Genomic DNA, 26089 nt, shown 5'->3' with positions numbered 1-26089 from the left:
ACTGGCTAAAAGTAGCAAAAGGTTAGTTAAAAGTAGCAAAATACTGGATAAAAGTAGCAAAAGGTTAGTTAAAAGTAGCAAAAGACTGGCTAAAAGTAGCTAAACTTTCTAGAAGCTAAAAAATAGCAAAGGGTTAGTTAAATGTAGCAAAACTGGCTAGAGTTAAAATTAGCAAAAGGTTAGTTAAAAGTAGCAAGACTGTCTAAAAGTAGTAAAACTAGCTAGAAGCTAAGTAGCAAAAGGTTAAAAGTAGCAAAACTAGCTAGAAGCTAAAAGTAGCAAAAGGTTAATTAAAAGTAGCAAAACTAGCTAGAAGCTAAAAGTAGCAAAAGGCTAGCTAAAATTAAAATATAGCAGAACAATAAAACGTCATTACATCACAAGAATAAGATGATAAAACGGAGCAAACTGCTGAAGCAAACTTTAAAGAGAACAAAAAGTTTGTGAATGAGTTGAAAGTATTCAGAAGTAGATTGTAAAAAAATAAAAAAAATAAAGCTTTGAACCTGAATCCTCATTAACATTAACAACAAAAAGCGAACAGATTTCACTTCAACCTTTGCAGTAATTTTACTTTAAATCCAGATTTCTGACATCCATCTGTAGGAAAATCATGATGGGAATGAACGAATGAATGAATGAATGAATGAAAGAATGAATGCTGGGAAAGGTGACGAGCTGAAAATCTATAAAACACAACAAAAATGTGAAAAAAACACTTGGAGGTTCACTCATTTAACCACTCATTCCCAAAAGGAGCAATGAGGTCGTCACGCCTCAGTGTTGTCGGACTTTAACTTCTGAATGTTGCAGAAAAACGATTTTTATAGAAATGAAACCATAAAAATCCGTCTGCCGGCTCAACTCTTCCTCGGAACATTCTGAAAACCGACCGAGGCTCTCCGCTGTTCATAAATCAGTCTCTTTCACTTCCTGCCAGTGAAAACACACGTTTTCTTTCCAAACGCCTCTTTGGGCTTTTTGACTCTTCAAAACGAACACAATTCTCATAAAACCTTCATTTTGCTGACACTGACCCCTCCAGCTATAAAGTTCATTTAAAAAACTAAAAACTGTTTCTGAGCCTGAAGCTTTTTTAAATGAAATGATTTTTATTTAAAAGAACGATTCTTTGATTTTCTCTATAAACGGATGCTGTGACTCTTTGGTCATTTTGACTCTAATTTAATATAAAACGAACTCGAAACATGATCAAGTTTGGACTCGGGTTTAATGACCTTCCTAAATAAGAAGCAACGGTTTAAAGATGTACCATGAAAAGGTTCAGCAGTTTCACTGAATGCACATTTTCCTTTTGTAAAAAAGACCAAGGAACAAAATATAGCAACAAAAAAACCCCAGAACTTACAGCTCATACAGAATATTTCAATATCTATACTTGGGATTAAAAGATAAAAAGGCTAATCTGGAGCTTCCAGTCGTTTCCTTTAAAAACTGCAGGAGAACAGTGAAAGTTTTGTGAAAATGTATAAAACTTTTAATAAAGACGTCTTATTGGTTTGTCATGAAACAAAATGGAACATGTTAGTACCCGTTTATTACCTCACAGTGTATTAGTACCCGAGCATCTTATGATGAAGTCAGTAAACCTGGCTCCAGTATCTGTTCAACACAAACAAACCAGTAAAACCACAATCCTGCACAAACGAGTGATTTATAAAAACAACACGGGACCTTCCTAAACGCAGAAATTTTGTTACAGCTCAGCCAACGTCACAGACATGAAGCTCAGATCTGGTGTGGTAGTAGCTGAGAGTCATCCCCAACTCATAAGCCTGAACACATCTTGCAAGATGTGGCTGTGGCGGCCATCTTGGATTAAAACTCATGAAAGGTGATGAGCATTTCTTCAAAGAATGGAGGCGGTTCATTAAACTGAGATTTGACCTGAAGCTAATGCTGCAGCTAACACACCTGCTCAGTATTATGTTAGTTTTCTGCAGCTCAGCTGACTCCTCCACTTCTTACAGCAGGGAGGGTGGGGGACACTGAATTGTTCCCCCCCCACAGTCCTCGCACTGCAGCGCTGCCGCTCGGTAAGCCTTCCAAACCACCGGATCCTGCAGGCACACTGTTCCTCCACCGCGCTTCTCCTCCGCCTCGTTCCTGTTTATGTCCCCCACGCACACCCAGCCTCCCCCCGCCCCCCGCCTCGCCGCCTCGGGGCTGACCGCCCACTTGGAGTGGTCCTGGGTGTTCTTGAAGGGGTAGGTCTGGCCCGGGTTGAGGAGCGTGATGTCCAGAACCTTCCAGCCCAGCGAGCAGTTGGAGGGGAGGATGCCCGGGGAGCGAACCCAGAACTGAACCAGGAGGTCTGACTGGAGGGCGGGGGCCACCCACGAGTGGTACAAGTCTGTTGGAGCAGAGGGGGAGATCAGGGGTTATTTCAGTACCTTCAAACAGTTTCAGCTACTTTTCTCCTCAGAGTGGTACCGTTGTCGAACGAGGCTCCTTTGGCGAAGCTGATGAAGTCGGTGCCTTCCTTTGAGGTCAGCGTCACACTGCGGTTGGACACGGTTTTAGAGTGAGGAGAAATCTGACCGGACCGACGGGTTTTGTCGCAGACAGCAGCCAGCGCCGGCACCAAAGACGCAAAGGACTCTGGGACATCGCAGTCGTACACGTTGGGTTGATTGATCTGCAGCTGTTCTCCTGTGGTGCGACAAGAGAACGTCTGAATCCGAGGCGCAACGTTTCAGCTGAACTGTGGAGGCGTCCATGCAAACAGAAAGAAAGCAGCGCACAATGGAAGAAAACAGCCAGGCCACATCGTAACGACCCTGGGGGGTGGTGGGGGGGTCAACCTGCATGTGGTTTGGCTGCAGAAACGAGCATCACATGAACTCGTCTTTTGAAGAAGCTTTCATCACAAGTAGGCCTATCACAATAATCAATTTTGCTGGGCGATTAATTGTCTCAGAAATTATTGCGATAAACGATAATATTGTTTGAAGTTTGACAATAATTAGTAATTATTGTCAAATTTAAGAAGAAATGTTGGTTAATTTTTGTGTGTAGTACCTTTTTTGACCACTGGAAGTATAAGACAGTTTGAACCGACGATGAGGTGAGTGAGGGAGCGAGCAGCGCGTTTCTTTAAGAAAATGGGAGGGAGGCCCCTCGACGTGACATGGGCTCAGTGTTGCCAGGTGTAGAATAGTTATCGTATTTGTACGACAATTTTGCCCTCTGTACGATGTACAATCAATAATCCCAAAAAAGGACAAATATACGATAATTTGACCATTCCGTGAATGTGTGGTTGTAATCGTTGTCGCAACTGTCTGTCTTGAGTATTTTTTTGGGAACCCTGAAGGCATCTGTGTCCGGAAACGCTGGAAATTCCAGCCAATCGTGCGTTTCTAAAAGTGACCTACGAGTGACGTGTTTGCGTTTGCCTCAGAACAACGGCCATGATTGGCTGAATAGTCCTCACCCCATGAGTGAGGAAAAGAAAAGAAGAAGAAGCAGAGCCGGTCTGGAAGAAGAAGCGATGAAAATGAGTGAACAAATGGAAAGGGGAGAACGAGGAGTAGCCTGTGTAACGCAACTATGGGGCTGCTGATGAATCCATTCTGTTCTGACGCCACAAAGCTGTGAGTGCCTGTTAGACGCTATTCAACACTAGAGTGACTACAGCGCATCAATAGACTTATTATTTTGGTTATGACGGGTGTACGATAATTTAATGTTTCCAGTACGATAATCTTACATTTCTCACCTGGCAACGCTGCATGGGCTGTCTCTCTTCGGTTCTCAAAATGGCGGACGCTCGGTGTGGTTTGAGCTCTTTAGCATTTTTCACACAAAGCTTTTAATTAAAAAAATAATCAGTAAACAAGTTCTCCGCTTCTTTTTGCAGAGAAAAACAACTTTTTAGACGAAGGCACGAGTTTCAACTGTGAATTTTGGAGCTTCGACAAGACGGAGGTCCCCCCCAGGTCGGCCTGTTAGCTTAGCTCGTAGCTTAGCGGCTCTCAACGATCCAAGAACGCGATTTTGGACGATTAAAACAGATTTTAAAGAGAAACGAGAAAGGAAGGGGTCAGTGAAGAGCACCGGAGTTGAGCCTTTTGTCTTCAGAAAAAGAGAGACGAAGAAACGATAAAGCCGATAAATGAAGACGAGGTCGATAATTTTCATTTATCGTGCGATTAATTGATTTATTGTTTATCGCGACAGGCCTAATCAGGAGGACATCAGTTTTGGTCCAAGTCACCAGGAGCCCCTGCAAAGGGTCTAAATTGCTGCAGACAACCTTTTCAGGTCATTTCGTGTCACAGCTTGCCCTAAACCCACTTTGAAATAAATTACTGCAATAAAAACCTTGTGGAATAAAGAGCTTTTCAAATGTCACGCTTCCAGCTAAATAATAACAGGAAGTTGTTTCTTCTGTATTTCTGGCAGCAGATTAATTTGTGTTTGAGGTAAATAGTTCATGCTCATTTCTTTACATTGTGAAAACACTTGGACCGTAATCTGCAGCCACCACCAGGTTCTGCTGACGACCTCGATACTCAAGTGACGACAGGTTGTTTGTCTCCTGCCACCTCGAGGTGCATTCAGACTGCCGTCAGGATGAAGTAAACCTCCATCGTGCTCCGTCTGCAGCCCTGAATTATCATTTATTGAATCGTTTAGTTCAGTGGCAATAATCTGGACAAATATGCTCATTAAATTAAAATCCTTGGAGTCGCAACATAATTATCAAGCACAAAAGGATTGTTTAGCCCCCTGAATTATTTGAACACAAACTGAACAATTAAAACACGCAGTTAGGTTGATTAAATTAGAACAAAACTGAGAACAAACTCATTTTCTGTCTGCGCAGTAGTTTTTTTTTTTGGTCGTCTATAAAACCTCTTGACTGTGGTAAATCCATTTTTCTCCTTGTTTTTGGCGTACATTAGTGCTGCAGGAGCTGAGAAACAAAAACAGGAGGCTGAGACACCCCCCCCCCCCCCCCCCACCCTGCGGTTTGACCCGACACTTCCAAACCGCGAGTCCACCTCGCCCCGAGACGCTCGTCACACCTCAGCCAGAGACACGAGGTTCTGATGAAACAAATCCCCGCCGCAGCGCCCGGATCGCCATGGTTACACGCCTCCGTCTAATTACATTATCCCAGACTCTGCCATGGCAACGGAGCCAAGAGTTGAGTGTGCCAGGAAGCTGCGGCGGCAGCCGGGTGACACAGAGACGTCACCTGTTCACGTTCTTGTTGTGTCGACACCTGCTGAGTCCTGACGAGACCAGCTCCACCAGTGAGTAAACATCTGCAGTAAACCAGACACCAACAGAATCTGGTCGCTAACGCAGTCATAAAGCGTTTACTTTTTATTTAAAGATGATCATTTAGAAAAGGCCCAGACAAGCAAAGACCTTGTTTTAACTTTGACCTTGATTTGTGACCTTCACCTTAGATTTAGGTAATAAAAAAATTAAGTAACAAGCCGTCTAGTGATGATGCGCAGGTGTATCAAGTTTTGTTTAATTATCTTTAGCGGATCAGAAGTTAAGGCCCAGACAAGCAAAGATCTTGTTTTAACTTTGACCTTTATCTGTGACCTTAGCGCTGAGGAGATGAGAAGATTTTGTGAAACTCCATGTAGTAATTCCGGGTAATAATTTGTACCAAAACTTGTTAAATTATCTTGAGCGGATCAGAAGTTAAAGACGGGACAGGCAAAGACCTTGTATAACATTTGGCCTTGATTTGTGACCTTGACCTTAGAGCTGGGGTCATAAGTTGTGTATGCGACACTGATTAGTGATGATGCTCATGTGTATGAAGTTTCATGAATTCACCTTGAGCGGGTCAGAAGTTATGGGTGGGACAAGAGAACGTTGACAGACGTACGATGGGAGACTACACCACAACACGTCTGCCTTTGGACGGGAAAATAAACATTAAAAGTCTAGCGTTGCTTCAAGGAATGCATATCACCCGCCGCTGCCACGCCAGATGTTTAGACTAAGACGATGAGAAACAGAATCGAGTTTTAGCCGAACTGATCAAACTTTGACTGCAGCACGGGCTCAGTCTGAGGCAGGATCTTGTGTTCTCTCATGAGATGTTAGTGCTTGCAGTAAAGAAACCAACGATGTGCCTGCAGCCCGTCAACAACAAGAAGCTGTTGCCAGGACATTTCATCTGCGGTAAACATCTGCAGCGATGAGCCGCGCTCTCACGGAGCGGACGCGGTCTTACCGATGGTCTGGAAGCGGTCGAGCGGGTAGGAAACGCAGATGAAGTTCTGGCCGTTGTTCTCACCGCTGCTGGGAAAGGAGTACTGCCCGGTCTGTCGCTCGGGGGGGAAGTGAGGGGTGCTGTGGACCAACCAGAAGCCCTGGGTTTGATCCAGCAGCACGACGCCTGAGGTGAAGAGTCGTTAAAAAGGGTTCAATCAGAACAATCAAACAACGGTTTCCATCCAAGACTCAGACATTTTGGAGCACAGCCTAAAAGGTTCTGACTGAAGCTCATCGTGTTGGTTTTTTTAATAAAGCAAAAGCTTTTCCACATTTATGTCAACATGACTTTCACATATTATTACATGTGTCTGGTACTTTATTTCTGAAGAGCATACAAGACTCTAAAGCACAGGTTCCCAAACCGTTTAGCTTCAGCTCGTTCAAATAATCCAGACTATTTTTGGTTAAAGAATGCAAATATTTCAATTAGGCCAATTAAGCATGGACATAATGACAAATAAACATCATTTTACAAGTCTTTTAACCTTTAACAACATACTTTCATTTTTATAACAGTTATTCCACAGCTAGGCAGCACGGTGGCTTAGTTGGCAGAGCTGTTGCCTTTCAGAGAGAAGGTCGCCGGTTCAAATCCCAGCCCGAGGCCTTTCTGGGTGGAGTTTGCATGTTCTCTCCGTGCATGTGTGGGTTTTCTCTGGGTGCTCCAGTTTCCTCCCACAGACGAAAAACATGCATGTTAGGCTGATTGGTAACTCTAAACTGTCCCCAGATGAGAGAGAGGATGGTTGTTTGTCTCGTTTGTCTCTTTGTGTCCCTGTGATGGACTGGAGACCTGTCCAGGTGTCCCCTGCCTCTCATGCAGTGATGGCTGGACATGGACACCAGTGACCCCATAACCCAAAAAGAAAGAAGTGGGTAAATATAATGGATGGATGGATAATTAGATAAATGGATGATGGATGAGTGGATGGATGGATATATTTGATGGATGGATGATTAGGCAAATGGATGGAAAATTACATAGATGGATGGATGGATGAATGGACGGACAAACGGACGGATGGACTATTAGATGGATGGATGGATAATTAGTTGGATGATTAGATAGATGGATGGAAGATTATATAGATAGATGGATACTGGATGGACGGATAATTAGTTGGATGGATAGATAATTAGATAGATGATGGATAGAAGGCTGGAAGGCTGGATGAATGGATAATTGGATGGATGGATGGATGGATGGATGGATAATTAGATGGATGGAAGGCTGGATAGATGGTAGGCTGGATAGTTAGATGGATGGATGGATGGATGGATGGAAGGCTGGATGGATGGATAATTACATGGATGGATGATTAGATGGATGGATAATTATATTGATGGATGGATGGATGGATGGATGGAATGATTAGAAGGATGGATGGATGATTAGATGGATAGATAATTAGATGGATGGATGATTAGATGGATGGATGGATGGATGGATGGATGATTACATAGTTAGATGGATGGAAGGCTGGATAATTAGATAGATGGATGGATATATTGATGGATGGATGGATAATTATATGGATGGATGGATGACTGGCTGGATGGATGGAATGATTAGAAGGATGGATGGATGATTAGATGGATGGATAATTAGATGGATGGATGATTAGATGGATGGATGGATGGATGGATGATTACATAGTTAGATGGATGGATGGATGGAAGGCTGGATAATTAGATAGATGGATGGATATATTGATGGATGGATGGATAATTATATGGATGGATGGATGACTGGCTAGATGGATGATTACATAGTTAGATGGATGGATGGATAATCCCAAAACGACGCCATTAAGAAGTTTTATTAAATGTAATTTTCTTCCAGAAATCATGTCACGACCCCAAGCGTGCTGTTTGGTGGCCCACTGGGGGCCCTGGCCCCATGTTTGGGAACATCAGCTCTAAAGTGACGGCGATTCATTTGAAGCGAACGTTAAAGAAGACGCTGCAGCTGAACGCTTCTCACCTTTGGTGTGCCCCCCTCTGCTCCCCCTGGCGTCATCCCCTCTGCTCCTGAACTCGTCAGTCGGCCTCTGGTCGTTGTACAGGATGTACGCCACATCAGACTTCTGTGAAAAGGGTGAAGAGTTATTTTAAATTAACTCCTCTCCACATATTAAACAACAACTACGAGTTAAAACAAAGGTCATTTAAGTTACGATTGTTGTATTTTTGTGATGTTACAGCTCGCTTAGCAACAGCGAGGACAAACCAGCAGAAAACAGAGAGAAAACGTTATTTTCACTTCTTCTTACAGGCTGCTTCAAGTGACATCAAGTGGAAACTGCAGACGTGGAATTAGAAAGTGCTTCGCATCACATTCAGCGTGTCATGAAAAGAGAAGTCCTCCGAGCGCAGTTAGAAAGCAGAAGCAGGAAAAAGCCTGTTGAACAGTTTGCAGACGTGTAGAACAACAACACAGCTGGTGTTACGTTGTGTCAACGGTGGACATTAGAACAGAACTAGTTTCTAACTATAACCTTTAAGGGGTAATAAAAGGCCACGCTAAAAGCTGCTGCAGCGTTAGAAGAACATGGATGAAGCGTCACAGAAAAGAAAAAAGGAACATTTGACAAACTGGTTAACAGTAAGATTTGATTTAAATCACACGAAGAAAACTTTAATGAGAAGCCTTTAAAAGAATTACACCTGCCAACCTAAAAACAAAGCGTGAATATAAAGCATGAAGGAGTCGAAATAAACTGGAATTTCTTGATGACATTTAGAGGCTGCAGCTGCAAAACGTTCAGCCAAGTATCAACAAAGAGCCAATAATTGTGTCCAGGGTGCATGAGCATGTCTTCCTTTGTGTCTATCTCTAAAGCGAACAACTCTAACGTCAGGACTTCTGCAGCACAATGAGGTCTTTGAGACGGAAAAGAAAAACTCAAGTTCTCTTCAAAAAGATGTTGCCTGCAGACATTTTGCTTGATGTGAAGCGAATGTTGGAACGTAAAGGAAGTGAAAATGGCATGATGATTCATTTTAGAAGAGCCCTGACCTTCACTTGGGTGGCGTAAAAAAGAAAGGATGTAAAACTTTCAGTGAAGCGAAGTCACACTTTTAGACTCTGGATGGAACTTGTTGCAGATGAAAAGGAAACTTGATGAAAACGGACCTTTTCCTGCGAGTACAGCTGCCCCACCGTCCGGCCCAGAGCTCCCAGAGTGTCGTTTACCGTCACCTTCCCCTCTGTCCAGCCTTCACTGCCTTTTTCAAGCAACAAGTACATCTCGCCCTCTTTCGGAGATTTGCTCATCCCTTCTTTAGGCAGTTTGTACAAATAAAACCTACCGTAATTTAAGGAGAGAGACAAGGGTTAAAAACTGCTGCATTGTATTTATTTGGAATTTTATTGTCAATAAACAAGATCACACCAATATTTGCATAATGTTTACCAATCAACAGCATCTCCCTGGTCGTTGTAACAGCTGATTGGTGACGTGTCGCCCTCTAGTGGCAGACAGGCAACTAACAGGAACAGAAGCATCTGAGAACCAAAAAAGAAACAGGTTTGTGAGCTCAAATAAAAAGAAACATAAATAAACAGCACAACAGAAATTGTGCATGCTCATGATTTTTAAATTGAATTAACCCTTCATCAAATGCACACCTGAGCTGTCAGTAACATTTTGAGAACAGATGTAGAAACATGTTGCAGCAAGGGGACAGTAAAATAAATGGGTTTTTTTGAGTGGCAGTACAAAAGAATCAGAAGCAAAGGAGTTCTTTGATGCTTTTGTGTCTTGTTTTCAGAACAAACCCACACAGTTTCAGTGTGTTACACCTGCTGCCACTGATTTCAATCTTCTGTTTCCCTTCCTCAAAATGCCTCCTTCACAGCTTCACCTCCACTCACATCACTTCCGGGAAAACAAACCAATCATCTGCAGGATGGATGGGATGCCTCTCAGCTCCTGGTTTGGGTCGAACTGTTGTTTTCCTGTTTATTATTAGAGTTTATGGTTTATAAGGCCTTTTGTTGCTCAATCCTTGAGCTTTTCACCCAACTTTAAAAACCAAGCTGCACAATCTGTTAAGATTTAAAGGGCCAAATGTTTCAGAAATTACCTGCTTATGTTTTTAGAGACAAAGTAAAATTAACAAACTCAATCTGTTTAACACTAGAATCTAGCATAAAAATGAAGCAAATAGATTTATGTTCATGCACAACTTGAGGCATTTAATTGAAATGCACACACTTTTTTTTTAATGCTTTGATTAACACACGTTTTATGGTTAAAGGGCACTTTAATACGCCTTACTCAAAATAAATGGAAAAAACAACAACAGCAAAACATCCAAAATCCAGTCGAAAACAACAAAAAAAATCCTCCAGGAAATGACTAAAACAAGTTTACAACTAACTTTACCGAATACTTTACTTTCGTTTGACCAAAGTTCGGTGAAAAACTTTAAAGTCAAATTTAAAAGTAAAAGCAAAAACTCACCTTTCACCGACTCCCTTCAGCGATGCCTTGTCAATCAGAGTTTTAGCTCACATGGTGAACATTTACTGAAATCCCCAAATATAGTTTGTTTCTACATCCTTGTTTTGGTAACGAACCAACGGGGAGGGGCGAACATGGGCGGGGCGATGACGTCAAATGTATGCGCCGCAAAAAAAACAGAGACCTGTTAAAGAACACAGATGAGGGCCATTAATTCTATTCCTCATAACTTACATGCACTAGCACAAACCATACATTTAGACGAATTATACTTTTGTGATTCAGGTTCTATTGAAGGTACTAATATAATGCATAAAAATTTTAATAATAGGTTTATCAGATCTTAGTTAGTTACTTTCTTTACTCCCATAAGTAAACATAGATGGGGCTACTTAGGCAATAAACTATGGAGTGAAATCTTCTTCTTGTCTTATAAATATATATTTATCTAATAGAATTAAAGAATTTGTATTTAAAATTTTACATAGATATTATCCAGTTAAAGACTACATTTGCCGTTTCTACCCAAATGTCAGCAAAAGCTGCTCTTTTTGTCAGTGCGAAGGCGAAAGTATGGAACATTTATTTGTAGATTGTTTTCACACTACAATATTCTGGTCTGAAATACAAAAACTGCTTACTAAAAAAATTTAAAAGTACATCGTGTTATCAAAAATGCAAATATTGCTCATCTTTAATAATTCGTTCTTTTCTTCAGACAAACTATTTATAATAAATCGAATTATAAGCATAGCAAAATATTATATACACAAAATGAAGTGGAATGAAAAAATACCCTCATTTAATACTTTTAAAGAAACTGACCTAAAAATATATATTGCCTCTATTGAAAACTTAATTTTAACAATAAAAAACTTCTAAGAACAAAAACTCTTATTCAGAAATTTAATTTTATCCCATAAGCAGATCCCTTTGTTGTTATTATTCCTTTTCTCTTTGTATTGTATTTCTGTGTTTTTTGTTTCAGACCCTCTGCTATTTAAACTTGAAGTTATTTTAGTATATTTGTTGAGATAGTTGCATTTATATTTAGTTAAGAACTGTGAGGTCTAGTTTGATAGGGTCTGTGATAGTTATGTATCTTTTATTGTGTTTTGATGCTTCTTTGGGTTGGAAGATTTTTGTAATATTGTCTGGTTGAAATAAAGTTTATTAAAAAAAAGAACACAGATGAGGTAAAGACAGCAACAGACAATCATATAAAAAACATGTAAAATGAAAAGTAAATAAATAAAATTATATAAAAACAAAACAAAAACAAGCTACTGTACATTATAAAGTGATGAAAAATAAAACAGGAACATGTATGCGTTGGTCTTTGCAATAAATTTAACATACTATTATTACTATTATTTACTATAAGTGTTGATTATTACTATATGTTTATAAAACATGTGTATGATACAAATTTGTTTAAAACAAAAAAGGTTAAATTGTCCAGATGACGTGATTTAACCTTTTTTGTTTTGCTCTACCTGGATGATTGACCTTATAAACCTTTTTCTGAATAAATGTGTTAGTTTGTCTCTTCTTTAAATTGCTTTTAAGCATTTATTTTTGTTATTTTGAGAGATATGCATCAAAATAAGAAGGCTCTCCAATCACAAATGAAACTATTGTATTCCATTGTTTTATATTTATGTTTTCAATGTTAGAAACTTTTTATAAAAAAGACTGATTTTATCATGAACGTTGAGTTGAATGTGTAGCAGAGTCCTATGAAACGAGAAACTCTGAGAACATAAATCAAGTTTAAACTTCTTTTTTAATGAGTTGACTTTGTTTTTATAATTTGCAAGTAAAAAATGAAAATACACTATCGGTACTCTGAATCAGAATAAACTGTAAAGTGAAATCAAAAAATGACAATAGTATGCTGACATGACATCTGCTCTGACTCTTTTTTCTGATCAGGAACATTAAAAGTTTTACTTCCACTGTGCGTGTGACTAATAATAAAAAATACTGTACGCTGTATTCTATTTGCAGAGTCCTTAGAAAACCTTTGGCACGCTGCCATTCTAAAAGTGGAACTTGAAGCTGGTGAAGCTGGTGAAGCAGCCTGCTCGTCTTCCTGTTTCTTAACTTCGGTGAAATGTGCAGCTCCTTGTTTGTTGAAAGTTTTCTCCTTTGTACACCGTAACTCTTTGCCAACAGCTTCGGTGTTGCTCAGAGAGCTGATGTCTCTGTTTGAGGAAGTGACAGCTGTTGCCACCTCTAACCTCCACCGTGCATCAGGAGGGTTTCCTCTGAGCTGAGTGGGCAAAACTCACACCGGAGCAGACCGCAGGTTTCCAGCAGGCCCCTGTAGCTGTTGACACAACAAGGTCTTTGTTGCTGTCTGCACAGTTCAGAAAAAGCCGTGTGAACAACTGGATCAGGGTTCGTGATGAGTCAAGCTTTATAAAACGATAAAATGACAAAGCAAAGACGGTTAAATTCCAGGTAATAACGGTTACACGAAGCAGCTGTTTGGATGTCAACGTATGTGTGTTTAGTATCATAAAATGTCACTTTCTCTGTAAACTTCACAGCTATTTTATTAATGTTTAACAACCTATTCGAATATACGTGCTTGAATGCGTGTAATGTTTTATGATCTTGGATAAATATTGACCATATTCTTCAGGGTTACTGTAAATGTGCAGAAAAAAAATCTACTGTAAAAATCAGGAAGTTGGAGATAACATGGATTCATTCTGTAAAACGTTGACATCTTTATCTTTGCCTTATTTGTTCCTTCAAAAGGGATTAAAGCTTCTGCTGTTCCTGCAGTTTCATTTGTGTGCGACTGCGTGTTTTGGAAAGACGCTGCGTCACAAGTTTGAGGGAATGTGACTCAGCAAAAAAAAGAAAAAGATTGTTAATGATGAACAGAACCTGCGTCGACACAGGGCTGCCTTCAATGATTTAGATGCATCTGAATAAAAAATAAATTAAAAAAAGCTTAATGAGAATATGAGTAGAGGAAATGTTAAGCCTGTCTTTCAGGGGCTGTCATATAAATGTGCTGCCCCCACCCCCAGCTGCCCCCCCCCTGAGTACTGTATGTTCTGCCGTACACGTCGCACCGCCTTATGTCACATTAGTGCAAATATGTCTAATAAAATGGAAATAAAACAACAATACGTCGCTTCACTGTACACGTCGCATCTATTATGCGTCACCGCTGACAAGCCGGAAATGTGGGCCGGTGTTGTGACAAAAATCTATTCGCTGCCAAATGGTGGCTACAGGAGCGTGCACAGGAGGACTTTAACAAGAATATAACAAGATTAAAACTTAAAAACAATTATTTGTTTGCTCGAAATTATAACAAAGGTGTGTCTCAGTTGAACTTTTACTTAATAAATGCACTTCAGTGGTCAAATTAGCTGCATTTTGCCGGGCGTCGCAGCGAAATGAAGCTGATTTGACGGTTGCTCCAGGTGAGCTGGATGAGGGTGGCAGGGTATGGCAAGCTGATTGTGTCATTAATAGCCACTTTTACCTATTATATGACATAATGGCATGCCATTCTTCTCAAGAGCCATCTAGCGGCTGAAAATGGTAGTGTTCAATATTTTCAGTCAGAATTAATGAAAACAGTCATATCTCAGACAAAAATTGGTTCATAAATATGAAGCAAAATCTATAAATAAATTGTTTTGGTGTATAAGTCGCAGGGCTTGCAAATTATACAAAAAAACTGGGACTTATAGCGCGAAAAATACAGTTCTACCATATTGTTTAGTGTAAATTATAATTTTCCCTCATTATTTAGGATTAGCAGAACCTCAAACATAAGTAGATAACTGTTTTTGAACAGTTCGTCGATAAAAAATAAAAACTTTATTAAATAATTTTTTATATTAAAAAAAAAAAAAAAACTTAAAGCTAGTAAACTTGAATAGAATTTTTAAAAAAATCCTCCGGAAAGCAAATACGCTCAGATCAGAATGCAGGATTTTACAATGTTAATGTACCTTTTTTTTTTATTTAAATATAAATTAATATAGAAGAGGACAAATTTAGTGAGTGTACACTGTGACTGTGTTGTTTGTTATTTTGGACGTAAAAATAAAAAAGTAAGTCTAAAACTTCTAATGGTTCCATTACAGGTTATAGTTCACAGTTCTTTTGTTGATTGTTGGATTTTTTTCTGAGAAAACAAAAACAAGCTTTAAAGTCCACGTCTTAAATACACATTTGGTTTATTCTGCATGAAAATGATCAAACAGACGAAGCGCTGCACGACCTTGAAGCTACAACATCGCCAGCCTCCCTGTTCGATCACTTTACTGCACAAACAAGAACAACAGGGATCAGTCGACGGCCTCCTCCACAACAATGTCACAGGAACTCACTGCAAACATTCAAAACATCTGTTCATGAAGGAATGCATGACAGCCCATGTATGTCAGGAGAGAAAAATGAAAAACTAAGTGAAAGTAAATCTATTTCATCCTAATGTCACATTGAAAGCTCTGTTGCTCAAACATCAGCGTTTGTGCTGCAGTCCGAGTTATTTTAACACTGACCAACACTCGGGAAACATGAGAACTCTTTGTATCGAACGCTTTTTGAATTCATGAAAACTCTCCTAAAAAGTTAAAAAAAGAAAAATCAGGGTCAACAAAATGTCACACCAAAGCAAAACGACAAAAATACTGCTTGGGTTTCTAATTTTGCGTCTCAGGTTTGAAGCAAGCACGGCAGCTCAGTCCTCTGTTCATCCATGCGCCCCCCCCTGCACCCTCAGCAGCAGGGAGAAGAAGTCCTCGTCGTCCATGGGACCCGGAGCCCGGCTGCGCTGGTCCTCCAGCCTGCCCTGAGCCTGCGAGTCAAAGCGAAGGGAAAAGCAAAGCAAGGTACTTTAAATTAAAGAAGTTTGACACAAACAACACAGTAAAAATAATAAAAAAAATACACAAACTAAAGAAAGCTCAGGCTGCTTACTTGAGTTGTCCGAATCATATCATACAGGTCGTCTTTCGGTACTGGAGCAGGAACCAGTTCGGGCTTTTTCACTATCGAGAGCTGCCTCAGGCTGCCTCTCAAACTTCTGGACTTTGGTTTTGCTGGCACGGACCTCCCCAGGTGCGCCCTCTGGTCGTCCAGTCGGCGGGCTTGTGCCGTTGCCACCAAGTCAAAAAACTCTTCTTTCTGCAGTGAAGTCATGGAGGAAAAAACAACTGGAAGGAGAGAGAACAGCAGCGATCAGTGACAGTGGTGGTTCAAGCGGGGGGGCACAGGGGGGCAGCTACCCCTGTAATAAAACAATATCTTGCCACCCCCGTTGTCACATTAATTGTAGGCTGGTTAGAACTAGTAGAACTGACAAATCTGAAAAAAAAAACTATAATCTGATAAATGTGTCAATTTTACTTTTCCTTTTTGAAAAAATGACCGAAGTAGGCCTTCAAACAGAAAGAGAGTTTAAAATTTAGCCCCTTGTAAAAACGAGTTTACCACATTTAAACAATGTGCGTGTCTGTTTTCAGACCCTTTCATCTGAAATGCATTGCAAGTATTTATTTGGGACAAAATTATTTAATTTGTTTAATGAAATTAGTCATGTGTGTGACCTGTCATTAGCACAAATGAATAAACGCTCTCAGTTTTTCAGAACTGAAGCCAAAGTTTCCGCGTTAGTGAGCGCTGCCATGTTGTATTTTTGGAGCCACAGTCTTGGGTCGTGGACCTGTAACCACGATACAAAAGTCTCGTCTACACACCCTCTCAACTCAGTCAACAATTGTCAGTCATATGACATTTTTCTTCAAAGCTCAAATAACTGATTGAAACTAAACTGAAAAAATAATACTTGAACAAACAGCAACAAAGAACTAGATGAATCAAGAAAAATCAGCACCTGAATAAAATGATTTGGATTGTCCTGTTAGTTTAAAGGCGGGTCTTAATAACTGTATTGGAGCCAGTCATTAGGGGGCGCACATCTGGGGTGGCTTCAACTTCTTCTTTTTAGTTTTAGTACAACAGGATTGTCTTAATACAAATGTTTGAGGAAAAACAACCGATCGTGAGCCTTTACTGAATCTGGGGAGCATGAACTTGCTGATGTGTGTAATTTAGATAGACAGAGTCTGAATGCATGAAATTAAGTCTAAAAATAAACTTGTCCTTTGCAGGACAGTCAGAAAACCAACACATAAAGCAACCTAAGAATGTAGTGTTTTTTTTCTTCCTGGTTTAAATGAGTCAGCATCATGCTGTGGAAAGAGCTGAAACAGCTGCAGCAGTTTCATCACATCAGCTCGACCTCATGAGTCGTCCCCACCTCTGTTGACCGGTTTCCTGGTGTTGGGCTCCGAGTGGCACCTCCTCCTCCTCATGCCTTCCTCCAGCCTGAAGGAGCAGCGCTGATCGTTGAGACGTCTCCCCTCCTGAAACGTGCAGAGCAGCTCGAACAGCGCCTCCGGGAAGTCAGGGGTTAACCGGTGGGCCTGAGAGGACACGAGTAGGTGGCAAGAGCCGGAAAGAAAAAAGAAGTTTCTGACTGAGTGGCACAAAGTGGTTGTTGGCACAGCAGAAGAATCCACTCCTACGTACTCCCCCCCCCCCCGTGCTCCGAAACAAGACAAAAGTGACTTTTACCGTCACGAGACTGTTTTACTCACATGGTGTGATCAAGTCAGAAGTGGCTGATAAGAAGCTCTTTGTTTACTGCATGACCTACTAACTGACCACGGCTGATTTAACATCACCACAGCTGGAATAAACCAGATGTCTGCAACGTGCAACTGTCATAAGAGCCCCCCCACACACACACTTCAAATGGAAATAACACAACTCATCTGTGTTAGATCAATATAAACTATTGTTTTTGTATATTACAAAATCAAGTCCAACAAACTGTTGACACTTGTTGGTATTTTTACATGTCAGGACAAAGAAAAATAAAGCTTTAATGTAGAAAGAAACATTTTTGTTGTTTATAGTATCACACTTACTAACATTTACTAAATTATAAAGGCCCGTGCAAGTCGTTTGAGGAAAATAGTATAAATGTCCAACTTTGAAATAATAAAGATTTACTGGCATCCTAATTAGTTATTAGATATATAATTATAAGGTCAGACTGTCATATATTGCATTAATTGAAGTTATATTGCAGTAATAAAGGCGAATGACTATTTCATCTTTTAGAGTCATTTATTTCCTGAAGGTAAAGCTTTTATTTATGACTCTGTTACTGCACGTGTGCAAAGCTTCACTTTCTGTTCTTCCCCTCATCAACTCGCCTCAAACGTGTTAAAAAAAAGTTTAACTTTCTGCTGAATTTTAGAGAATGGACCCGTTTAGTGAAGTTCACAAACTACCAGTTCAGGGTAGTTTAGCATCTTTTATTCTCTGACATTTTATTGAATTAAATTAGACAGAAAACTGCTCAAGCTTGCCTTTTCCATTGTGGTTATGAATTTAAACATTTATACGTTTTAGGGATGCACGATATTATCGGCATTGTATCGGTATCGGCCGATATTAGCGATACAATTAAATATCGGACATTCCATCAAAACAACTCACCGATATAAAAGGTGCTGTTTTAAGTTCATTTTTAATTTAAAGCATTAAAGCACTACTGCGTATGCGCTTTCCGCTTGTGAACAAGTTGAGTTTAGCTTTGTGAACATTTGCGAATGTGCACTGTTCGAGTGTCGTCACTGAGTTCGAGTAAATGTCATGAATAAATGTGACATCAAACATAATCCAAGTTGAAGTGTTACATTATTTTCAGCCTTGTGGGCATCTGCTTTTGGCAGCAGGTCCAACTGACAAAGTATTTTAATTCCACTGCAGAGTCTCTGTAAGTAGGTCTAAGGGGAAAATATTGGTATCGTATCGGTCAAATACGTTTTAACATATCGGCTAAAAATCCAATATTGTGCATCCCTAATATGTTTGATGTTATTTTTTGTCAAAGTGACAAAAGAGCCCCATGTGGCCCCAGAGCCACAAACCGAAGACCCTCTGGGCTGAACAGAACAGCGTACTAACCTTTTTTGCATCTTCCTCGTGTTTCTCTGCTCCCTCCGGTGGCTGCTCTGAGGTCTCTAATCTCTTTATTTGCACTCGTCGGTCTTCTTGTGGAAGCTTTTCTTCTGCTGCCTCACTGGACGTTCCATTGGTCACTTCGTGTGACTTCTCTTCACTTTCACTATCTGTGTTCTGTTCTTTATCTTTTCTGCTCTCTGGTTTGTGCTCCTCCTCAGCGATGTGCTGTCCGGATCTTTGCCCCCCTGAATCCATTTTACTCGCTACAGCTTCTTCATTCCCGTCCTCTCCCGAGGGTTCCTCTTTCTTTTCGAGGGCAGAGTCTTCGCTGCAGCTTTCGGAAGCGGCGTCGGAGCTGCCTGTTGTTGCCTCTCCCTCGGGGACACCCTCGCTTGAATCTCCATCTTCTGTGATGATAAGAGGCTCCAGCTCGGCACTTTCAACGTTAGTTGCTGTAAAGTCCATTATTCTCTCTGTCAAAGCCTGACAGGAAGATAAGCACAAGCAGAAACAAAAATTATAGGTCAGAAAATAAACTTTAGGGTTCAAGTTTCGGTTGTTAACTATTTCAAAGATAGTTACGCAGAGAACTCGTGTATTTGTTACAGACAGGTGACTCGGCTGCTGAGGATCTTTGTTTTTCTCTCAGAGAAATGTGAGAAACCAGTCGAGCAGGTTTTAGAACGGTGGTTTCAGACGTTTGAGCAGAACATTCAACTACAAAAACGTAAAGTTCAGTCGGCCGCATGACAACAATCACAAGACAAAATACAGATTTATTACATTACACCTTCTTGTGTTGTAGATTTAGCTCAGAATTTAACACATCGTTCTTATGACAACACCCCCACAAGTTAGTTTAACTCTTACACAATAAATGTAAGTTCATCCTTACCTTATATTCTGGACTTTAATTTCTTATATCGTCTCTTGAAGTCACTGCAGACTAGATGCAGCATTTTTGGCTCATCCCTTTGTCTCGTCAATAACTGTATGTCGAGAAAAGAAAAGTTGCTGTGAACATTTTCACATATTGACGTGACAAGCTCACCCCCTCAGTGTCTTTCTACCTTCTCTCGCTCTCGTTTCTATTCTTCCTGTTCCTCTTGCAACAGCCCACCCCTATTTACTTGGCCCACATTTCACGGGCCATGAAATGACTGTGATGTAAAACAGGAAAAAACATGAAGCCCTGCCATGAATTTGCTTGTTTAGGTGCTCTCCTGAGAAAAGCTTTCTATAAGCTGATGTGAGTGTTGGAGCGGCTGTGAGCAGCTTTAGCTGCTGCGAGTTTAAAGATGTGAGAGCGGCTGCAACATGTTGAAACAGGCGCTCGCTTCATCTGACACTGCTGTGGTTTTGGTGCACATCCTGTTGACTTGAAGCTAAAAAGAGAAGTAGAAAAAGGGAGATTTTCAATCTACAAAAGACACGTTTGTTTCATGTCAAAACCTTCGTTTGGGACCAGTTTTAAGAGTTTAGTGTAACAACGGAACATGTGACTTCTTGGTTATTTAGTATGATTTTGATTCTTTGTGCTTTGTTGACATCAACACACACATTCTGATTTTTTTTTTTTTTTATTGCTTGAAGGTGGAGCGATAAAGGTTTTATGTATGTGGGCTTGTTTGCATTGTTATAAAAATATCCTGTGAACCGCTTTATTGAAACAGTCAAAAAAATAAGTGGGTTGACTCCTACAACCTAATTCAAGACCCAATCAGCCTCAGGTTACGTGAAAATGTCTATACCGTAGTCAGCTTTACAGATATTGAGCTAGAATTTGGTGTGGTAGTAGCTGACAGTGATTCAAAACATACTTCAAGTGCAAACAAATCAAGCAAGATTCTGCAATATTGCATGAATTGCACACATCTGTCCATCCATTATCTTTGCCCGTTCCTTCCTTTTTGGGTCATGGGGGTCAGTGGTGCCCACATGCAGCAGTCACTGTGTGAGAGGCGAGGGACACCCTGGACAGGTCTCCAGTCCATCACCCTCTCTCTCTCACACACACCTATGGACAATCTAGAGTTACCGATCAGCCTAACATGCATGTTTTTGGTCTGTGAGAGGAAACTGGAGTACCCAGAAAAAACCCATGCATGCACGGAGAGAACATGCAAACTCCACCCAGAAAGGCCCCCAGCTGGGAATTGATCCGGCAGCATTCTCAACATTCTCACAAAGAGGCAACAGCTCTACCCACCGAACCACCATGCCACTGAATTGCTTATTATTTTTAAGGTTTCACCAAATACACATCTCTCATTTCTCAATGATAATTTTAGTCTCTGCCTGGCAGTGGCGGCCTCCAGCAGGGGGCGGCATAAAACGGCATAAACACCTTAGTTGTTTTTGTCATTTGCTATGCCAGTTTAACAGTCCCTTAATCACATTAGTTGAGAAAAACTATGTTAGCCTGACATAATTACTCTATTGCATAAGGCTGCAACAAAGGTTTTACAGCCTATTAAATAACCACCATGAGGGATATAATTATGACTGTTTGAGGATGACACAATTGATGGTGTATTCTGAATAACAAAATTTGCACACTGTTAGTTTGCAGAGGACCAAGTCAAGTAAGAGCTAACTTTGTTTTTCCAAAGAACGAGGATGATGGTAGAAGTTGCCACCACCAGTATTTTTGGAAGACGTTAGTTAGTGGTGAAAAGCTGCTTAGAAGCTGGTTGGTGTATTCGGAAAAAAACAAGTAAGTAAGTAAGTAATATTTATTTATATAGCACCTTTCACAGACAATGACATCACAAAGTGCTTCACAAAGTAAAAGTAAATAAAATTTAAATAAAAGCCAGTCTGAATAAATAAGTCTTAAGATCATTTTTGAAAGAGTCAATGGAATCTGAGCAGCGCAGTGACAGAGGGAGAGCGTTCCAAAGCCTGGGGGCCACCACTTGGAATGCTCTGTCTCCACGTGTTTTAAAATAAGTTCTCGGAACTATCAGCAACATTTGATTTGAAGATCTCAAAGTCCTGATGGGACATAATAGAGGCTTCAAAAGGTCCAGTAAATATTTGGGAGCCTGACCATGAAGTGCCCTAAAAGTTAGAACCAGAATTTTAAAATGACTCCTGAAATGCACAGGGAGCCAATGCAGGGAGGCCAGAACAGGAGTTATGTGAGCTCTTCTGTGGGTTCTAGTTCGCAGCCTCGCCGCAGCATTCTGCACAGATTGAAGGCGAGCTAGGGAAGATTTGTTCAGACCCATTAAAATGCTATTACAGTAATCTAACCGAGATGAAATGAAAGCATGAACAATCATCTCAACAACAGCCTTTTCTGCTTGTGTTGCAAGTTGTTTTCAAAAAGGAATACAAGGGGGGCGTTGGGGTTGCTCGCCCAGGACGCCAAATAGGCTAGGACCGCCACTGCTGCCTGGCATTAAAAAGCATTGAACGAAATGCATTACTGTACTTTAAAGTTTAAAGAATGCTAAATCATGCTGGTGACAAAGGAAAAGGTAGCTTTTTGCTATTTTTACCTTTCAGCTAGCATCCAGCTACTGTTTTGCTACTTTTAGCTTTACGCTAGCATTTAGCTTTTTGCTAGGGTTCAGTTTCTTCTCCTGAGATTAGACCTGAAGTGTCAGTGGAGCTGCTCCACCGGTGCGGGTGAGAGCTCGCGTGCCTGCAGCCTTGTTGTACCTTTCGCTGCCAGTCGCTAGAGGACCCAGCTCCGGAGCTGATGGATCAGTCTGCGTTGCGTGTGAGAGCTCAGTTGGGGCACCAGTCGTCGCCACTGCGCGTCGCTGAAGATGTTGCAGCAGCAGCCTCTGACCGGCAACGGGCCGTCCAACGGCCGGGGACTCGGCGTGAGCGGCCACCCGGGGATGCATGCGCTCAACTCGGTTCATCAACCTTCTCAGCACCGGTCGGACGGAGGCGAGTCGGGCCTCGAGGGCACGGAAAATGGACACGAAACCCGCAGAGATATCGGCGACATACTGCAGCAAATAATGACCATCACCGACCAAAGTCTGGACGAGGCACAAGCAAAGTTAGTGACAACTTTTAGAGTTTTTCTTGTTTTCAGGTTCCCGAGGCTGCGGCTGCTTTGTGTTTTGACTCAGCGTCGCTGTGGCAAAGTTTGCTCAACTTCAGTCTTATTGTTTAGATTTACCCAGCAGCTAAATAAACAACTGGCTAAAACAAGTTGCGTTGGTTGCTCACTTCAAAACTCATATGGTAAAACAGTAAAACATCACGTCGTGTTGTTTTGTAACTAAAATCACGTCATTTTAGCGAACGATTGTTTAGCGCAGTCTTTGTTAGCCTGCTAGCATGCGCTAATCAAAGGCAAAGCTACGACAAACAAGCTAACAGCTAATGTAAACATATAAACATTCCTGTCCGGATACAAATTCAATTTTACACTAAGAAAATGGACATCTAACGAAACGTATTGACTGTCGTGTACAGTTAGCTTACCTGTGAGCAGTTGTGTGCTTAAATGTTAGCTAGCCAGAAGCTAACTGTGGCTAACCTGCTAAAGGTAGCCGCTGGGATTTTTGTTTGGCTCATTAGTCATGCTGTCACCCCGTTTCTGTGTGCCCTTCTGGAGCTAACAAGTCGTGTTTTCTTGTTATCATTCTGCAGGAAACACGCACTTAACTGTCACCGAATGAAGCCAGCATTGTTCAGTGTTTTGTGCGAGATCAAGGAAAAGACTGGTACGTTGACTGTTGTTTACACATGTGGCCACCATCCTGGTAGTTTGTTGATCGACCTGTGTTGACACGCTGTCACCACGAACTCATAACACGAGACACGAGCTGGACGTTTCCGTGGACAAAACATTTTGCTTGACAGCTACATTTCTGATGTAAAATGCTGTTTTGGTGCACAATAAACAGCTGAACAGACCTGCAGAAGAAAGAATTATAGCAATATAATTAAACCTATTAGTTTTTTATGTTGGAGATATATTAAATAATGTGTAAGGTGCTTTTATTCTAACTTGTTTTTATTAGTTGCACAGAGCATCCTCCAACTATTTCCTATCAAGAGTTATGAAAAATTGTAGTCATATTTAAACTTTTAGGTTGCTCATAACTTTAGATTCTCTAATGTGAATAATCAGTGTATGTATATATATATATATATATATATATATATATATATATATATATAGTATTACTTTGTCTTTATCCTTATTTAAATTATTTGATTTTGCATCACCCAGTGTAGCATGCAGATGTAACGCTACACCTCATACGACTTGTAAAGATGGGCCTTTTTAAAGCAAAAGAAGGAAAATATTTCAAAGGTTGCCTACGTCAGACATTTCCTTTCAGCAGTTACCATACCAAGTTAGTCTTTAAATAAACCATTAGCAGGCAGAATATTAATATTAGAATAAATTGCTCTGAATTCTTGTTCTGTAGATCGTTTCACGTGTTGATTTTAAATCGTTTAACAACACTTTGGCGTGTTGTTTTTATGTTACCACTGTCTACGTGACCGTAAACTTCTTGTACTTTTTATTGGCTTGTGTTTTCAGGCCTTTCGATGAGAAACGCTCAGGAGGAGGAGCCCCAGGACCCCCAGCTGGTGCGTTTGGACAACATGCTGCTAGCGGAGGGCGTCGCGGGGCCGGAAAAGGGCGGTGGGGCCGCCGCCGCCGTGTCTGCCGCTACCAGCTCAGGAGGGATGTCACCTGACAGCTCGCTCGAGCACTCCGACTACAAAAGCAAGTTGAGCCAGATTCGCAGTATCTACCACACTGAGCTGGAGAAGTATGAACAGGTACCGTGTCGCTACAGGAGTCCAGCCCCTGACTTTGCCCGTACATGCTTACCTGATCTGAAGCTGCCCTCCAGGAGTGAAATCCTTTGGCGTGTTAAACTAACACTTCATATAACTTTTGTTTGGGTGGGGGTGGGGGGGGGCATTCTTGGAGAAGATTCCTCCGTGACTTTGAACTGTCGTTTAAATCTAAATGCCAGTAAACAACTTTTTTTTTAATCCTGTAACAGAAAGCAAACTGACATGTCAACATATTTCAGAGGAGTGCAATTTAACAAGTTAACAGTTTCAGGCTGATCACAGCTTGTTCCTCTTAATCTAGATTAGTTGCATTAAATGAAAACGTATTTTTTACCTCCTGAGCAAAGCATTAATCAGAAATAAATTTCTCACAATATTTTTAAGACTCTCCCGCAAAGTATTCATATTTGGACACATCATTATAGATCCAGCATATATATTATTAATTATGTTTTTCATTCTTTTTCTCTTGTTTCACGTTGACCCAGGCGTGCACAGAGTTCACCACTCACGTAATGAACCTGCTGAGGGAGCAGTCGCGCACTCGGCCCGTAACTCCGCGGGAGATCGAGCGCATGGTGGGCATCATCCACCGCAAGTTCAGCTCCATCCAGACCCAGCTGAAGCAGAGCACGTGTGAGGCCGTTATGATCCTGAGGTCCCGCTTCCTGGACGCCAGGTGGGCAGCGCAGCCATCGAGTATACTAGAATATTAAATAATAATAATAATAATATTCAATTTGAGCAAAACATTCTGCTCGTTATCTCTAATTTGAAGATGGAGATTTATATATATATATATATATATATATATATATAGATGGGTTAAAAGCAGAGAGCCAATTTCACCATTGTAAGGGAACATGCAATGATGTTGTTGCACAAAAACAATGGTCTAACAACTAAAGTTAAATTCTCTAAATAAATTTAAAAAACGTGTTAATATCTTGAAGTAGAGGAACTGTCAAAAATAGGGGCAACTCAAGTATTTGTCTTTCATTTTTTTAATGCTCACCTGTTTTGTTTGTTTGTTTTTTATTAGGCGTAAGAGGCGCAACTTCAGCAAACAGGCCACAGAGGTCCTTAATGAATATTTTTACTCCCACCTGTCCAACCCGTACCCCAGTGAAGAAGCCAAAGAAGAACTCGCCAAACAGTGTGGAATTACCGTTTCCCAGGTAAATCACAGAGAAATGTCTTTTGTTGTTGTTGTTGTTTGTAGAGAAAAGAAGCAGGCTCTTATTTACTTAAACAAGTAGAACAACATACTGGTGGTTTGTCACATCTTGTTACCTCACGACTTTCTTAGCGTAGCGCTACGTCAGTGTCGAGGGTGGGGTGGGGGTGCGCGCAGTTCGGTTCGGTAGGCGGGACACTTGGTTCTGTTGATGGGACGGGGCGCCCCGTTTGTATAATGGTAGAGGAATCACTTTACTTTATTAATCCCAGGGGGAAATTCAAGGCAAGCATGAAATAATCACAAAAAAGAAGCATATATATATATATATATATATATATATATATATATATATATA

General features: G+C 40.8%; 3 protein-coding genes across 3 annotated transcripts in view; 1 reads left to right on the top strand and 2 right to left on the bottom strand.

The window, feature by feature from the left end:
* Nucleotides 1-1981: 1981 nt before the first annotated feature.
* On the bottom strand, nucleotides 1982-10859 carry dnase2 (deoxyribonuclease II, lysosomal). Its single transcript, XM_037676713.1, has 7 exons — nucleotides 10746-10859; nucleotides 9693-9784; nucleotides 9413-9584; nucleotides 8261-8363; nucleotides 6233-6397; nucleotides 2455-2673; nucleotides 1982-2374 (listed from the first exon to the last, which is right to left on the bottom strand). Exons 2-7 carry the CDS (start codon nucleotides 9782-9784, stop codon nucleotides 1986-1988), a joined length of 1140 nt encoding a protein of 379 aa, XP_037532641.1. The 5' UTR covers nucleotides 10746-10859; the 3' UTR covers nucleotides 1982-1985.
* Nucleotides 10860-15396: 4537 nt separating this feature from the next.
* LOC119409625 (G-protein-signaling modulator 1) lies at nucleotides 15397-19911 on the bottom strand. The gene is made up of 6 exons (XM_037676525.1): nucleotides 19835-19911; nucleotides 19660-19753; nucleotides 18768-19247; nucleotides 17047-17212; nucleotides 15705-15940; nucleotides 15397-15582 (listed from the first exon to the last, which is right to left on the bottom strand). Exons 3-6 carry the CDS (start codon nucleotides 19227-19229, stop codon nucleotides 15478-15480), a joined length of 969 nt encoding a protein of 322 aa, XP_037532453.1. The 5' UTR covers nucleotides 19230-19247; nucleotides 19660-19753; nucleotides 19835-19911; the 3' UTR covers nucleotides 15397-15477.
* A 2598-nt stretch (nucleotides 19912-22509) lies between these two features.
* pbx2 (pre-B-cell leukemia homeobox 2) overlaps nucleotides 22510-26089 on the top strand; it is a 7951-nt gene continuing 4371 nt past the window's right edge. Inside the window, exons 1-5 of the mRNA XM_037676712.1 lie at nucleotides 22510-22785; nucleotides 23385-23458; nucleotides 24289-24533; nucleotides 25043-25233; nucleotides 25597-25732. Of these exons, the coding sequence (XP_037532640.1) occupies nucleotides 22544-22785; nucleotides 23385-23458; nucleotides 24289-24533; nucleotides 25043-25233; nucleotides 25597-25732 (888 nt within the window). The 5' untranslated portion in view covers nucleotides 22510-22543. The remainder of the gene's footprint in view (nucleotides 22786-23384; nucleotides 23459-24288; nucleotides 24534-25042; nucleotides 25234-25596; nucleotides 25733-26089) is intronic.

This window comes from Nematolebias whitei, chromosome 5 (assembly GCF_014905685.2).
Source record: "Nematolebias whitei isolate Nwh7 chromosome 5, NemWhi1, whole genome shotgun sequence".
In the NCBI taxonomy this organism is placed as follows: Eukaryota; Metazoa; Chordata; class Actinopteri; order Cyprinodontiformes; family Rivulidae; genus Nematolebias; species Nematolebias whitei.
Note: the sequence above shows the minus strand (reverse complement) of the source record. Positions and strands in the feature narration are given on the sequence as shown.

Bases quoted from the DNA above. Each gene is read 5' to 3' on its own strand.
- dnase2 (XM_037676713.1), bottom strand. From the start codon at position 9,784: ATGCTTCTGTTCCTGTTAGTTGCCTGTCTGCCACTAGAGGGCGACACG. The intron at 8,364-9,412 runs GTCCGTTTTCAT...CCCTTTTCACAG, and splicing joins AGCTGTACTCGCAGGAAAAG to AAGTCTGATGTGGCGTACAT. The intron at 2,674-6,232 runs GTAAGACCGCGT...GTCGCACCACAG, and splicing joins CGACCGCTTCCAGACCATCG to GAGAACAGCTGCAGATCAAT.
- LOC119409625 (XM_037676525.1), bottom strand. From the start codon at position 19,229: ATGGACTTTACAGCAACTAACGTTGAAAGTGCCGAGCTGGAGCCTCTT. The intron at 17,213-18,767 runs GTTAGTACGCTG...GTGTCCTCTCAG, and splicing joins ACGAGGAAGATGCAAAAAAG to GCCCACCGGTTAACCCCTGA. The intron at 15,941-17,046 runs GTGGGGACGACT...CTCTCCTTCCAG, and splicing joins CAGGAAACCGGTCAACAGAG to TTGTTTTTTCCTCCATGACT.